This window comes from Martes martes (assembly GCF_963455335.1).
Source record: "Martes martes genome assembly, chromosome: 15".
Taxonomy (NCBI): Eukaryota; Metazoa; Chordata; class Mammalia; order Carnivora; family Mustelidae; genus Martes; species Martes martes.
This window is the reverse complement of record NC_137903.1, coordinates 27,551,436-27,565,651: the sequence shown is the minus strand read 5'-3', so window position 1 is coordinate 27,565,651 and position 14,216 is coordinate 27,551,436. Positions and strand designations below refer to the sequence as shown.

The following is a 14,216-nucleotide window of genomic DNA, read 5'->3' as shown; positions in this document are numbered from 1 at the left end:
CTCAGGGTGAGGCTTCAGAGAAGCTTTGAAGGAGTGAGAGGGAAATGTGACAGGGCATGCAGCAAGGACAGCTCCTGGGACGATAAAAAGAGCCAGGCTTCTCTTTCACCTGTTAGGGGACTCTCCTCACACAGCCTTCAGAGCGAAGTTGTTCTTTAAAAAGAGATGAAGGAAGGAAAAACAAGGACACAACCACAAACAAATGAGAAAGAAAACCTCTAAGGTCGCATAACTGAGGTATTGATAGCTCTGGATCTTGTCAGTGTCTGTCACAGCGCGGGCTCCCGGCCACTGCTGCCTACTTGTTCTTCCCCAGAAGCGCGTCCACCTCCTCCTCAGGCTTGAGCGAGTGCCACTGGGCGATGGGCCTCCGGGGGTTGGCCAGCATGTCGGACCAGTGCCGCAGCTCCGTGCCCGTGGCGTTGCTGCCCACGAAGATCTTGCCAATGGCTTCGTTCTTGCCCAGCTTGTCATAGTCCAGCACGGTGACCACCACCTGGACTTTCTGTGGGGAAACAAAGGAGGGAAGGAGTTGGCAGGTGAAAACGAGCAATCGCGTGACCAAACTTCTCCTCCTCCCTCCTCTACTCCCAATGCTCGGCAAGGAGAGCACCTTGCTTCCCATTCTGGCTCCAAAAAGGCTGAAACTACACATAGGCAGGGACTGCACCTTCTGGAAACAGCCTTTGTTTCTACCAATAGGCACTTACTGAGCACGTGCCATGCTCCGGACACTGTTGAGGGCCTGGGGGTGGAGGGGGCTGAGGAAAAGGGAAAAGACATCACCCACAATGAAAGCGGCGGACACGTACTCAGAAACATACGACTCAGAGTGATAAAGTTCAAGCTAGAGAGGTAAGCAGAAGCTACTATGAGAACTCGGACCAGGTGACCGTCCTCCTCGGGTCAGTCAGGAAAGGCTTCACAGAGGAGGTGACACAGAAACTAGGAGGTGAGGGCTGAGGGCTTCTCTAGGCAGAGAGAGAAGACGGTCCCAGGAAGGAAGAGTAGCCCGGGCCAAGGCACAGAAAGACAAGGGAGCACTTGGTGTCTGGGAAACAGGCAAAGTTCAGAGCCACTGAGGCAGAGTGTGAGAAGCAACGAGGTGGAAACGGGGTCAGCGGTGGGGGCGGCACCCAGCCAAGGAATGGGCATTTTATTCTTCAGGCAACTGGCAGGGAGCAACCGGAGACTTCCGAGAGGAGTGGCATGGACACTTCAAGAAAAGAACCCTGACACTGAGGTGGGAGATTCGCTGGAGGGGGGCTGGGCCTGGCTGGGGAGCCGCGGCAGGGTTGGGGGGGGTGGGGTTGTGAATGCCTGAACCAAGGTGGGGCAGTGGGAATGGAAGCAGAGGCCAGACTGGAGAGGTGTTGAGGGGAGAGAATCAAGAGGACTTGGTGGGTCAGTCGGACTGACTGAGGGGACAATCAGTACCTTCCTCTGGCCTGGCCACCCCACCCCACCCCCAATCCCTCCACCCCTCCCCCATCTCAGGCTCATCCTTTAGGACCAAACTTGCTCCTGGGAGCCTCAGCTGAGTTGTTCACCGTGCTCTGTGGTCACACACACTGAAGCCCCATCTCCCTGTGTTTCGGTGGCCTGTTCCTGCGGTCCCTCCCGACTGTGAGGTCCTCGACAGTGAGGACTGTGTCTTCTCCACCTGTGTTTCTCCGGCATCTCACGAGTTCCTGGCACTTAGGGAATGCTCAGCGAAGTATGTTGGATAAATGAGGAAGGAAAGAAAAAGGGCAGAGGGTCTGAGATGATGCCAGGTCTCTCACTTAGTGAGCTTGCTGGTAGGAGGAAGGAACGAGAGAGCAGAGAAGGGAAGGATAGAGGGAAAGAGGGGAGAGGAAGGGGGTGGTGGGGGGAGCTGGGAGCAGATCTAGGGAGCAGCAGAAGTCGGGGAAGGATGACCAGGGCGGGAAGTGGCCGGGCCAGGAGGAGGCTGCCGCCCACCTCCTCGGCAGCTCAACCTCACCGGCCCATCACACACTCGGGTGCCCCCCCCGGTTCTAAAGGGATGACTGCTAGAATTGTTTTGAGTAGTTCGTGTTCATCTCAGAAAAACTCTGGAAGGGGGCCTGGGAAGGAGACCCCAGGACGGCACCGTGAGAGCCAGAGCCCTCCCCGCCGATCGAGGCGGCTCCAGGTCTGTGGCTGAGCTCCCTCACGCCCCTCGAGGGCACACCTGCCACCTCCACCCGCCTGGGCCCCCGCGCCCAGAAACGCGAGCACCTGAATCTGCTCGAAGGGAATCTCAAAGCTAAAGGACTCGTTGAAGTAGGGGTTCAGCGTCTTCTTCTTCACCGTCGTCTTCTTCTTCTTGAGCCTCTTGCCGTTCTGCATCAGGTGGATCTTCACGTAGGGATCTGCGCAGGGAGAACCGCGGCCCCGGAGAGGCCTCCTCAGTCCCCCACCCTCCCACCAAATGCCCTCGCCTCCCAGAGCGTCCCTGGGCCAAGGCCAGGTGCCCAGCAAGCCCGGAGGCACAGATGGCTGAGTCCCAAAGAAGCAGAGTGAGTGTCTAGTTCAGGGACGACAAGAAGGCTGAACTGGGAGGAGCAGCGCGGGCTGACTGGTTGTGGCCGCCTGGAGCATTGCATGCGGGCCATTCCTGAGACTAAGTAAGGCTTCATCCGGAAGGAGTAAGGGGGTCACGTGCTGCTGTCTTGGGGGGGACAGAGGCGTGCCACAGGCACCACACACATCTGTCATCCCCGATTCAATCCAACCCTCCAGACCTTGCAGATGAGAAACTGAGGCCCACAGAAGGGAAATGACGTGCCCCCCGTCTCACAGCTGGTTCGTGACAGAGTGGGGGACCAGCCGCCAAGCCTGATTCCCGGCAAGGCACGACAGAGACAGCATGCTCCCCTGTCCCAGCAGACCCCGTGCCATGGGCCAGCCCCACTCCGAGTGCTCCCCACCCCGCAGTCCCCTTCCAAGGTAGAGCCGGCAGGGCCTCCCCTGGAGAAGTGTCCCAGATGGTTGGTGACACGACAGAGAAGCAAGCTCTGGCCTGCAACCCATCCGCTTCCTACACCTCCCTGGGAGAAGTCATTAACTCATCTGGGAGATAAGACTCCGATCATTTCCTCCACATCCCATACTGCCTGGCAGCTCAGAGTGGGGGCAGGGCACCCTTGGAGAAAGGAGGGAAAGCCAGGCGTCTCCTGTTCCATGGTCCAGCCCCAGGACCCACAGCTGCTCAGACATAGCCTCTGGGTCCCACGGCAGGAAAGAGTTCCTCCAACCACTGCCGAAACGGAGGGCTCTGGGCCGTGACCGGCTCGCTGCTGCCACCCAATGGCATCCAGAAGCCCTGCATGTACCTGAAAGGCCGCCCACGTCCATCTTCTTCAGGTTCTTGGCCTCCAAGATGCAGACAGTGAGTTTCCCGGCTGTGGGCACATAGCGCAGGGAGGTGCAGATGTCGCCCAGCTTCTCTGGCTGTCCAAGGGGAACAGGGTCTCAGGGTCATCTCAGCCATCCCGCCACTTCTAGCACGGTTCACCCCCCTCTTGCCGAGACTGACGAGACAGTGGTCCTCCCCAGCTCTCTCGGTCCCCAGTCCCCATCCCCATATCTGTGATCTCTGAGGTCTCCCGGCCTCCTGCTGCAGTTCAACGAAGCCCCTGAGAGTGGCGCTGCAGGAGCCATGGCCTCCAGAGTGAGAGGAGCAGAGCACAGGCTGCGGGTGATCATAGACTCAGGGTGCGGGGTGTGGCCCGGCTCCTACCCCACTGGAAAGGGTTCATTTCCAAGGACACTGGGAAACTGTCTCGGAAGTCTTCCTCCCTGATTCCTCCTGCCCTTGAGGCCGCTCTGGGTCAACCATTCTGCCTGAAGAAGGATCTGTGGTCTTCCAAGCACTTTGCATCCCTTTTCTTGGATGACTGTCCCCAGAATGCTTTCACATAGATAAGTGGGGGGTTCCTTGTGACCAGTGAGAGTTCCACAAAGTCCACAACAATTTAGCACTGGGGGCAGGGGGAGAGCCCAGCGCTGGTGGGTCCTAAGAGCTCTGCCAACACCAGGCCAGAGTTGAGCTGCTCAGAGACGAGGTGCTCAGAGACGGGGCCACTTGGGCTAATTCTGACCTCTTCACTCTCAGCTCAGGTGTGCTGGGCCTGCCTTCACACAGCGTGAGCCCCAAGGGAAGGAAGGGTGTCATAAGTGTCTCTTCTCGCCTCCCCCCCATTACCACCCAGTACTGCACTGGGCACACAGCAGGGGCTTGGCCGAGACAAAGGACGGATGCTTGGAAGGAGCGGTGGCTAAAATGGAATGTTCGGCATACAGTATATGGCACAAAGGTGCTTAATAAATGTTGGGTAAGTGACTGAGTGCCATAGCGGTTCCTGGGAGGGCAAGCCCCCATGCTGAGAAACTTTCATAATAAACGTGGGCTTTCCCTGTAGGTAAACTGAGGCACAAACTCATGAACCCCCTGGCCCTAATGACAGCAGAACCTTAGGAGTAGAATAACAATGGGGTTCTCCTTTACTTGAGCACCTACTAGATGCCAGATGTCTACTGGGTGCCAGGGGCATTACAGAAATAGGTAATTCTCGCCTGCAAAGACAGACTACAGGAGAGAAGCCAGATCTAAAGAGATTAAGTGACGTACCCAGGGTCACACAGCCCTGGCTGCAGAGCTGGGATCCTAACCCAGCCCACCCACTCTAAAGGCTGCCCTCTCCCTGTCGTGTCAGTAGGTGGCAACCCAGGTGGGCAGCCACATTCATCTTCCATCCAGTCTCTCCTCTCACCTCCTCCTTCTCCCCGCCCTGCAGGTCTCTCCACTCCTCGATGGGCTGGCCAAGGTCCACGGTGTTCATAGGCACCTTTACCTCTCCAATGATGTCGTGTTTGGAGAACCGGTCAAAGTCGTAGATGGCCATCACCAGGGTTTTGCCTCCTAGCTCCTGGTATGGCACCTGGAGGGCACAAGCAGGATCAGAGAGGGGTCAAAGCAACTCACGCACCTCCAGGGGCTGCTGTGGGCGGGACCCTGGGTCTGAGCTCTACTCCCCCTAACCCACGGGACTCCCGGCAAGTTTGTAGAGACAGAAAGAAGACTTCGGGGTCTAGGGGAGAAGAGTGTGTGTGGGAAGGTGGGATGTCACCATCCTACAGGAGCCTGAGTAGTGACCTCACCCATAAGGCCACAGTCCAACCTGCCATTGTTCCAGCCTGAGCTTATTCCAGGGCCTTAGCTTGAGCCAAGGACCAAGGAAAGGTCTGCAGAACTGAAATGGAATTGGGATCAGGGAGGGAACTGGCATTATCCTTCCTGGCCGCATCACCTTGAAGGTGAAGGTTTCATTGAAGGCAGGATTCAGGGTCTTCCGATGGACTTTGGTCTCGTATTTCTTCTTCTTGTCTGGAAGAAGGAAGACTTTGACATAAGGGTCTGAGGTGCCTCCCATGTCCAGGGCGGGCAATTCGGCAGCCTGCAGAACGCCGACGGTGAGCTGTGGAGAGAACGAGAGGGGCCCTGAGTCTCAGGACTGCTCCAACACCAGACCTGGCCCCAGACCCAGCACGCACCAACCCTTCTCCAGTGCTGGGCAGCTGGGGAGGCGGGAACAGGCTGGTGCTAGAGAGGAAGACCGATCTCTATCTCCATCCCAAGAACTTGGCATGACATCGGTGGAAGCCGGAGCTGAGAGGTTAACCTTTGCCCAAGGTTGGTAGGCAAGTTCACAGCAGAACCCATCCGAGCCAGGAAACCTTCTTTAGAGCACAGTGGTGGCCAAGGCAGTCTTGGGGTACATGCCTATGGTGTCCAGCCCACCCCACTCCATGGAAAGGAGCAATGCCTATGGGCTGAGGAGGGAGTGAGGTGTGAGGGAGTGAGGTGTGAGGGAGTTTCTATCCCCTTCCCACCCAAACCCCATCCCCCTGCCCCATCCCCCACTTTACCCTCCAGCCAGGTCCTCATACCTGGTTGGCCTGGAAATCATAATCCAGGGAAAACTGCAGTTTGCCCAGATTCTCTGGCTCCTTCTCTTCCTCTCCTTCACCCTCTCCCTCAGTCAGGCCGGTCTCCGCGTCGTCATCATCCTATGGGGGCTGGGCAAGAGGATGGGCGAGTTAAGAGGAGAGAGAACGGAGCCTGGCCAGTGCAGGACCAGCGGGAAGCCAGCCCCTCTGTGCAGACCCTGACTCGGAGCTGGGTGTGGAGCGGGGAGTGGGAATGCGGCACTGCCCTAGGGGACTTGCTTCTGCACAACCCCTCAAAGCCCGCAGGCAGCCCGTCAGGACCCCAGCCTGTGTCTGGAAGATGCGGCTCTGGTTTGGGTGTGCCCCTCTCCCTGCAAGACACAGTCCTGTGAGCCCAGGCCCCATCCCCCAGTGTAAGACTTACCAGGAGCGCAGTCCAGGCATTCAGGAGTATGCAGAGTCCACAGAGGTGAGAAGGGAAAGAAAAAAGAATGTAAGAGAAAATCCTACAGCTCAGACCAGCCCCTGAAGTCACAAGCACCTGGTGAGAGCAGGCTGGGCTACATCCAGATCATTCTTGGAGTCTTGCCTCACCCCCCCTCGACTGTATACTGCAGGCTTCCTTTGGGCGCACACACACACACACACACACACACACACACACGCATACAGGCAGGAATACACAAGCACACACAAGCCCTCAAAGGCTTAAATCTCTGGCTGACTTCTTGAAATCAAGCCCTTCCTTTCACCCCCCATATTGATTCCTTGAGCAAAAGATTTCCCCTCAACACTCCCAGAACAAAGGAACAAATGTGGGCCAAAGTGAAGCATACAGGGGCCTTTGTAAACTCAAAAGGAGAAACGAGTTTATCAAAGGACCTCTCAGGGCCAATCAACTTCAAAAAACAGGGGTAAATAAACCAAATTATTATGTGAGAGATGGATTCCACTTGGCCCTGTCTTGGTGCCTTGTGACCATTCTTCTACCTCATTTGGTCCCCCACCCATCCCTCCAGCAAGACTTTGTACTCTAGTCTCTTCAGCAGGAAAACACAGGGTCACTCCAATGGTGGTTTCTTGGCAGGTTGGGGTTTCTCTTTCCAACACTTTGTCCCATAGCCTCGTTGGGGGTCAATATATTGTTCTCATCCTCTGTGTTTTCAAGGATGAGTCCGTGCTAACATGTGACTAAGCCCCCCCTTCCCACCAGCTGATGGGCAGACAACAGTTCACTCGCGATGTAGCCAATAGGCACAGGGGTTCGGGGCGTGTGGAGTTCTAAGAAAGGGAGCTGTTTTGGCTGTAGAGCCCAGAAGCCTTTGTTTTACCTTCTAGAATCTGGAATGGCTGGCCTGGGCCCCTCTCCGTTCCTCCCACCCCTGCCTTGTCCTACCTGACCCCCTTTCATGTCCTTCATGTTCATGGCGTTCTTCATGCCTTTGCCTTTCTCCTTCTTGTTCTTCTTCTTCTTACAGCAGCACTTCTTGCAGATACAGAAGCAGCAGGTGAGAAGCAGGAGGCCCGCGACCACGGCAATGGCGATCAGTGCCCAGGGTGGTACTGCCCGCACAAAGAAGACCCCGAAGTCAGCCGCGCTCTGCCTTACAGCCCCTGATCCCAGAGCACTGGCTAGAAGGGGTGGAGACTATGAACTCCGATGCCCACACTCCACCTTTGCGAACCACACACTCACGAGTGATTGACATAGAAGTTGCATATCCTTTTTGTGTGTCTTTTCATTAATACCCTCCTCTCTCCTTAGCCTATGGCCCTTGTGGTATAGCTCCCTCAGAGACAGCAGCCAGGTATATACGAGGAAGAACATCAACTTGGCTCTGTTGAGTTTTGACTCCTTTGATCTATGGAAAACTGGCTTATAGTGGAGAGAATGGGATGGTTCTTATTGGACCAGGTATAGGAAGAGCCCCTCCAACCCACTGCCTATGCACAGTCTTGAGACAGCTGCCCCAGAAAAAGCAGGACAAGCTCCTTTAGGACCTAGAAGGCGCGACTTGGCAGAACTCGCGAGTCCTGGACTGCTCTCCGTGGTCCTGAAGCGCCCTCTCCCACAGGTGGGGGCTGCTTCCCTTCATCTCTGGTGATCCTATATAGCCTTTGCCAAGAATTCAGAAAGCAATGGGAGATGAGGGGAGGTATTTTCTGTCTTCCACACTAACGCAGTTTCAAAATGTGACTGGAAAACCTCAATAATAACTTCCGTTTTGTGATTTTTCATCTTCCTTTGGTTTCAAATTTTGATAATTTTCTAAATTTTAAGAGGTTTTTTTTTCCCCCGGGAGACTGGGGCTTATAAAACCCTTTTTCCCTTTATTAGTGCCAGACCACACTCTCCCCCATTCCTGAAGGGACTCCCCAAATAACCCATCCCGAAATCCAAACATGCAGCCAATTTCGTCCCACTGGCACTCCCCACTCTTCCCCACCCTGCCCTGCCCACAAGGCCTTTCACTAACCCTAGCCTCATCCCACCCTCTCAGCGCCCTGCGACACTCACAGGGGATCTTCTGGATCTCATTGAAGAATTTGTCCTTTATCGTGGTAAACACGTCCTCCTTACTCTCCCCAGCGCCCCCGCTCTCGGTAGAGTTATCTAAGAGTCCAGTTGATATTGTAGCGGTGGTAGTGGCAGGAGCCACAATGGGCTCCTGGTTCCTCTTGAAGATGTTCCTCATGGTGGCAGAGGAGATCACTGCAGATGAGAGGGGACCAGGAGCAGATGAATGTCCCAGGGGTCTGATTACAGAAAGCTCTACCCAAAGGACCGGAAAAATTCTTTCAAAGGTGAGACTATTCATAATAATCACTTTATAATTCAAAGATATTTCCTGTAATATTAACAACTATGGTAAAACAAAAACAATAATAGTCATCATCAAGTTATGATGTATATGAGTCAGGCATGGTGCAAAGTATTTCCATGCATGACCTCAACTAATCCAAACAATTGCCTAATTTTTTAAAAATAATTTTTGCTCTATTTATTTATTTGAGAGACAGAGATTGAGAGAATACACAAGTCAGGGGGAGGAGCAGAAGGAGAAGCAGTCTCCCCACTGAGCAGGGAGCCCTATGTGGGACTCAATCCTGGAACTCCAGGACCATGACCTGAGCCAAAGGCAGCCACTTAACCGACTGAGCCACCCAGGTGCCCCAATTCTTTTAAAGATTTTTATTTTATTTATTTATTTGAGAGAGAGAGAGAAAGAACACAAGCCAGGGGGAGAGCGGGGCAAGGGGAGGAGCAGAGGAAGAAGCAGACTCCCCACTGAGCAGGGAGCCCGATGTGGAACTCAATCCCGGGACTCCAGGATCATGACCCAATAGCCTAATGTTTGATTATTATTCCCATTTAACAGATGTGGAAATGGAGGCTCAGAGAGGTCAGCCAGTTTTCCCAAGGTCATTTAGCTGGTAAGTTCTGAGACTGATGTATGAACCGGTTGGCCTGACTCCAAAGCCTGTAAACCTTATCACTTTCACATACCTCATTTAAATCCAAACACACAACTCTAGGAAGGAGGCAAGGTTATGCTATGGAAGACTTCTTCTTGAGCCTGTTTTCTCCTTAACTTCTTCCATGACCTCGTTCTGCCTAGATTCCTGCCCGTTCCTATCAAATTCCTGCTGTCACCATCCCTGCCCTCAGTCTACATCAGCATCTCTAGAAAACAGAGGGCAAGAGACTGAAAGAGAAGCTTCCCATAATTTGACCACCCAGAAAGAACTCAGGTTTGCATTTTGCAGCATTTTGTAAGTTTTTCTGGGTGTGTTTGACTTGTTGAGACCATACTACGTGTAATTCAGCATTTTGCTTTTTAAATTTTTTTAACTTTTATTTTATTCATGACCCTGACTTTTTAAAAGATTTTTATTTATTTATTTGACAGAGAGAGAGAGAGAGAGATCACCAGTAGGCGGAGAGGCAGGCAGAGAGAGAGGGGGAAGCAGGCCCCCCGCCGAGCAGAGCGCCCGATGTGGGGCTCAATCCCAGGACCCTGAGATCATGACCTGAGCTCAAGACAGAGGCTTAACCCACTGAGCCACCCAAGCACCCCATTTTGCTTTTTTTAATATATAATTTTATCATAAGCCTTTTCTCTATCTTTTTAAAAAAAGATTTATTTATTTATCTTAGAGAGAAAAAGAGCACGTGCACAGGCGAGTGGGGGAAGGGGCAAAGAGAGAGAAGCGAACTCCCCGCCAAATTCAGAGCCTGATGTGAAGCTTGATCCCAGGACCCTGAGATCGTGACCTGAGCCAAAATGAAGAGTTATTAGATGTTTAACAGACTAAGACACTAAGGCGCCCCCAACCTTTTCTCTTGTCATTAACATCTTCCTTTATTATTAAATAAGTAGATAGCACCCCATTCCGTGGAAGTCTCGTATTTGCTTAACCATTGCACTATTAGACATTAAGATGGTTTCCAAGTTTTTGCTGGTAAAAATATTACTCTGGTGGCATTCATTTAAGGCAGAGGAGTGACCCGCTCTGTTAAAAGTGGGGCTTTGGGAAGACAGCTCCACAGGCACTGGAGGAAGTGAGGCTGGGGCTGGGGGCCAGCAGAGGGCTAGTTCCACAGACCAGACAGAGACAACGTGGATCCAGACCAGAGTAGGAACACAGGGGATGCCCTAGAGAGGACAAATATGAGAACCATTCATTCATTCATTCTAAGTGAAAATAAAAGTGTAATTCTGAGAAATGCCACAAGCAGTGATACTTGGTGGTATGAGTTTATAATGGGGTACATCTGACCTAATCTGGGAGAGAAAAAATGCTTTCCTGAGGAACTGACCAAGACCTGAGAATAGCAGGAAATATCCAAGTGAGGAGGAGAGGAAGGAGCAGCCTGAACAGACAGGACAGCATGTGCAAAGGCCCAGAGGCAGGAAGCAGTGTGCTGAGTGCAGAACCTGAAGGAAGACCAGTGTGGAGGGAGCCTGAGTCAAGATGGGCCGGAACAGCAGGCCGGGGAGGCCCAGGCACAGACCCTCACAGGCCACAGCAAAGACTTTGTCTTCACCCAAAGAGTAATGGGAAGTCGTCAGAGGGTTATAAGGATGCAGGTAATGTGTACAAATTTACATTTTGAAAACTGCACTTTGGCGCCAGTGAGTAAAAGCCTAGAAGTCACCCTGACTCCAGAGGGAAGGGGAAAGAGTTTAAAACAGCCAATAATGGATGTCATGTCATCCCCAAGTTCCCACGAAAGACTCTCCAGTGTTCTTGGGCAATCCCCACAGGGGAATGACAACAGTGGCTTGGAGGTTACGTGGGGGCTGTTAATAAGGCCGCAGCACAGAGCAGTGGCTTCTCCAGGGCCCGGAGCCTGGAATGCCCTTTTAAATCCACTTCTGGCCAAAAAGCATGAAAACAAAACTGCCCAGCTAAGCAAGGGAATAACGGAGATGCTGGAGAAGATGGCTCTTGACACAAGGCAGGGGCAGGGGTAGGGGCAGGCGCAAGGAGATGGATGGGGCGGATTCAGGGCCCACCTGCTCAGCTACACATCTAGAAAGTGCTACTTTCTAGATACGTCACTTTCTAGAGTTATCCTGAGCTCCTCGCCCGCCGTCACCCCCACAGCGGGTGTGCAAACTCGTCAGCTCCGCTCGCAGTGGTTTCCAAGTTCGACCACTTTCCACTTCTCCACCTGGAGTCCCACGGTAGCCACCTGTCTGGAAGCTTCCCCCTCTCCTCTGCTCAGTCTAATCACGCGGCAGCCAGACCATGTGTTTGAAACTCTCCAATGGCCTCTCATCACACTTAGATAAAATCTCTGTTTGGCCTGGCCTCTGGCCCCTGGCTGGCTCCCTGGAGCATTTCCTAACTCCCCTGCTCTCAGCCCCTCTGTTCCTGCCGCAATGGCCTTCTGGCTGCAGGTCACAGGCTCACCAACCTGACTCACAGCCTTCGCACTTACTTTCCCCCAGCCTAGCCTGCTGTTCCTCCAGAAAGCTCCTTGACCTCCCTGAGGCACCGTCAGCCCCTCCTGTCTTCATCTCCCAGCGTGGTCCATCACGCCAATAACTTTCTCCCTAACTCCCTACATCCCCTCCCCTTCTCTGCCTTTTCAACGCCCGCCAGGCTAAACACCACCTGGAGAAATCCCCTCCCCCGGGGGGTCTGAGTGTTTTTGTCCCCTCCCCCCCAAACTCCTATGTTGAGATGTCATGCTCAACGTCATGACATTAGGAGGCAGGGTCTGGGAGGCATTTAGGTGATCCGGTGGAGCCTCCGGGATGGGGTTAGGGCAGGAGAAGCAGAGGCCAGAGCTCCTTCAGCCATGTGGGGAGCCAGATGTCTGCGGTCTGCAGCCTGCAGGAGAGCCGTCACCGGAACCCAGCCATGCTGGAACCCCAATCTCAGACGTCCCAGCCTTCAGAGCTGTGACAAAGACAGTTCTGTCATGGATAAGCCTCCTGGTTTATGGTATTTTGTTATGGCAATCAGAGCTAAGACCTGCACTATCAGCGTGTCCTCTCCGCTGCCCCCCAGACCACAGAGCACCACGGGTGGGCAGCCCGCATGAAGGCAGCTGGGTGCCCCCCGGATGCTCAACATGGAAACCTTCACACACCCCATCAACTCACTCCACCTCCCTTCGCAATGGACATGGCCACGTGACCCTTCTATTTCCATGGCCCCAACACCTGGCCTATTATTAGAAGCCATTGAAAGAAATCTGAGAACGCCCCACCAGAGGCCAAGCCACCTACCCTCTCCTCATGATGGCCTGTTTCGGCTGAGTACTTTCCTCCTGTTGAAGACCAGGCCCTCCATCTCGGTCGGAGGACCTCTGACCTTCTCAGGACACCGTCTTGATCCGTGGTCTTCCTTAGCCCAACCTTTCCTGCTCAACCAGTTCGTTCAGATCTAGTTGACTCATAGCCTACGGGGACTGGTCACCAGGTCTCCTAATGCCTGCCCAATCCTACTTTCCTCTGGACCATGCAACCTCTTCAATGGTAGAGGATACACTAGTAAGAAAAGTTATTTGTAGGCTCAGGAATTATTTTACAACAGTGGATGTTGTCATTTGAGCCACCACTGCATTGGTAGCACCACTGCATTGGTGAGGGATAAGAAACAAATACAATGTGCAAATAACAGAAACAAACAAGACAAAACAAAAATGGGAACAGGGCAAGGCTGGGCATAAGAAAAGTTCCCTCTCTGGGGTGCCTGGGTGGCTCAGTCAGTTAAGCATTCGACTCTTGATTTCTGCTCAGGTCATGACCTGAGGGTTGTGAGACGGAGCCCTTGTCAGGCCCTGCTGGAGAGTCTCTCTCTCTGCCTCCCCCCTGCTTACTTGCTCGCTCTCTCTCAATCATAAGTGAATAAATCCTGAAAGAAAGAGAGAGAGAGAGAGAGAGAAGAAAGAGAAAGAAAGGGAGAAAGGGAGGAAGAAAGAAAGAAAGAGAGAGAGAGGAAAGAAGGAAGGATGGAAGAAGAAGAAGAGAAAAGAAGAAAAGAGAAGAAAAAGAAGGGGTTCCGTGTGCTGGATTTTTCCCATTTTAAAATACCACCAACCAAGCAATGAAGACCCTCCCTGCCCCTCCTCATTCAGATGCCTCAGTCTCCCCCTCCCCTCAGGGTCACACCTACCACATGGTCTCTGTTTCCTCGCCCCCCCTCCCTTCAGTGCCCCCTCCGTGGCTTCTGACCCATCACTCCACTGATGTGGCCCTCTGCCTAGCCACAGGTGACCGCAAGGTCACTGAGCCCAGCAGAACCTTTCATTTGGTCATACTTGACCTCCCTCGTGTTCACCCCCACCACTCCCTGATTTTCATCGTAATTCGGACTCCATCCATTGCCTCAAGGTTTGCCCTCAAGCTTTCTGTTCTCAGACCTAGGGTCCCCTCAGGTGACCTCTGGCACACCCTGGCCTCGGCCACATCCCCATTCCAACGGCTGTCACAACCCACCTTACTTCTGAGCTCCGAGGCCCAGAGGTCCAGCTGGGCCCTTGACACAGACCCTCCGTCCCCTGTATTTCCTCTCGCTCACCTCCAATCAGTTCTGCAGGTGCCACCGAAGCATCCTTCATAAAACATGAATCTGACCACATCACTATGGTTAAAAGCCATCCCAGGGGCACAAGCCGCCATCCCAAACGTGGCCTATGAGGCCGTCCTGTTCTGTATCCACTTCATCTCCTCTTCCCCTCCCCAGTCTCTAACACCAACCACACCTGCCCTCTGCTGTTTCCTCTAATACACATGCACCGC

General features: G+C 53.5%; 1 protein-coding gene across 1 annotated transcript; it reads right to left on the bottom strand.

Annotated features, from left to right (window-relative positions):
• Window positions 1–298: 298 nt before the first annotated feature.
• SYT2 (synaptotagmin 2) lies at window positions 299–8,651 on the bottom strand (the record flags this gene model as incomplete). The annotated part of the gene is made up of 8 exons (XM_080825197.1): window positions 299–505; window positions 2,242–2,375; window positions 3,339–3,456; window positions 4,779–4,946; window positions 5,316–5,483; window positions 5,956–6,075; window positions 7,352–7,518; window positions 8,474–8,651. 8 exons carry the CDS (start codon window positions 8,649–8,651, stop codon window positions 299–301), a joined length of 1,260 nt encoding a protein of 419 aa, XP_080681323.1.
• Between the last annotated feature and the right edge of the window lie 5,565 nt (window positions 8,652–14,216).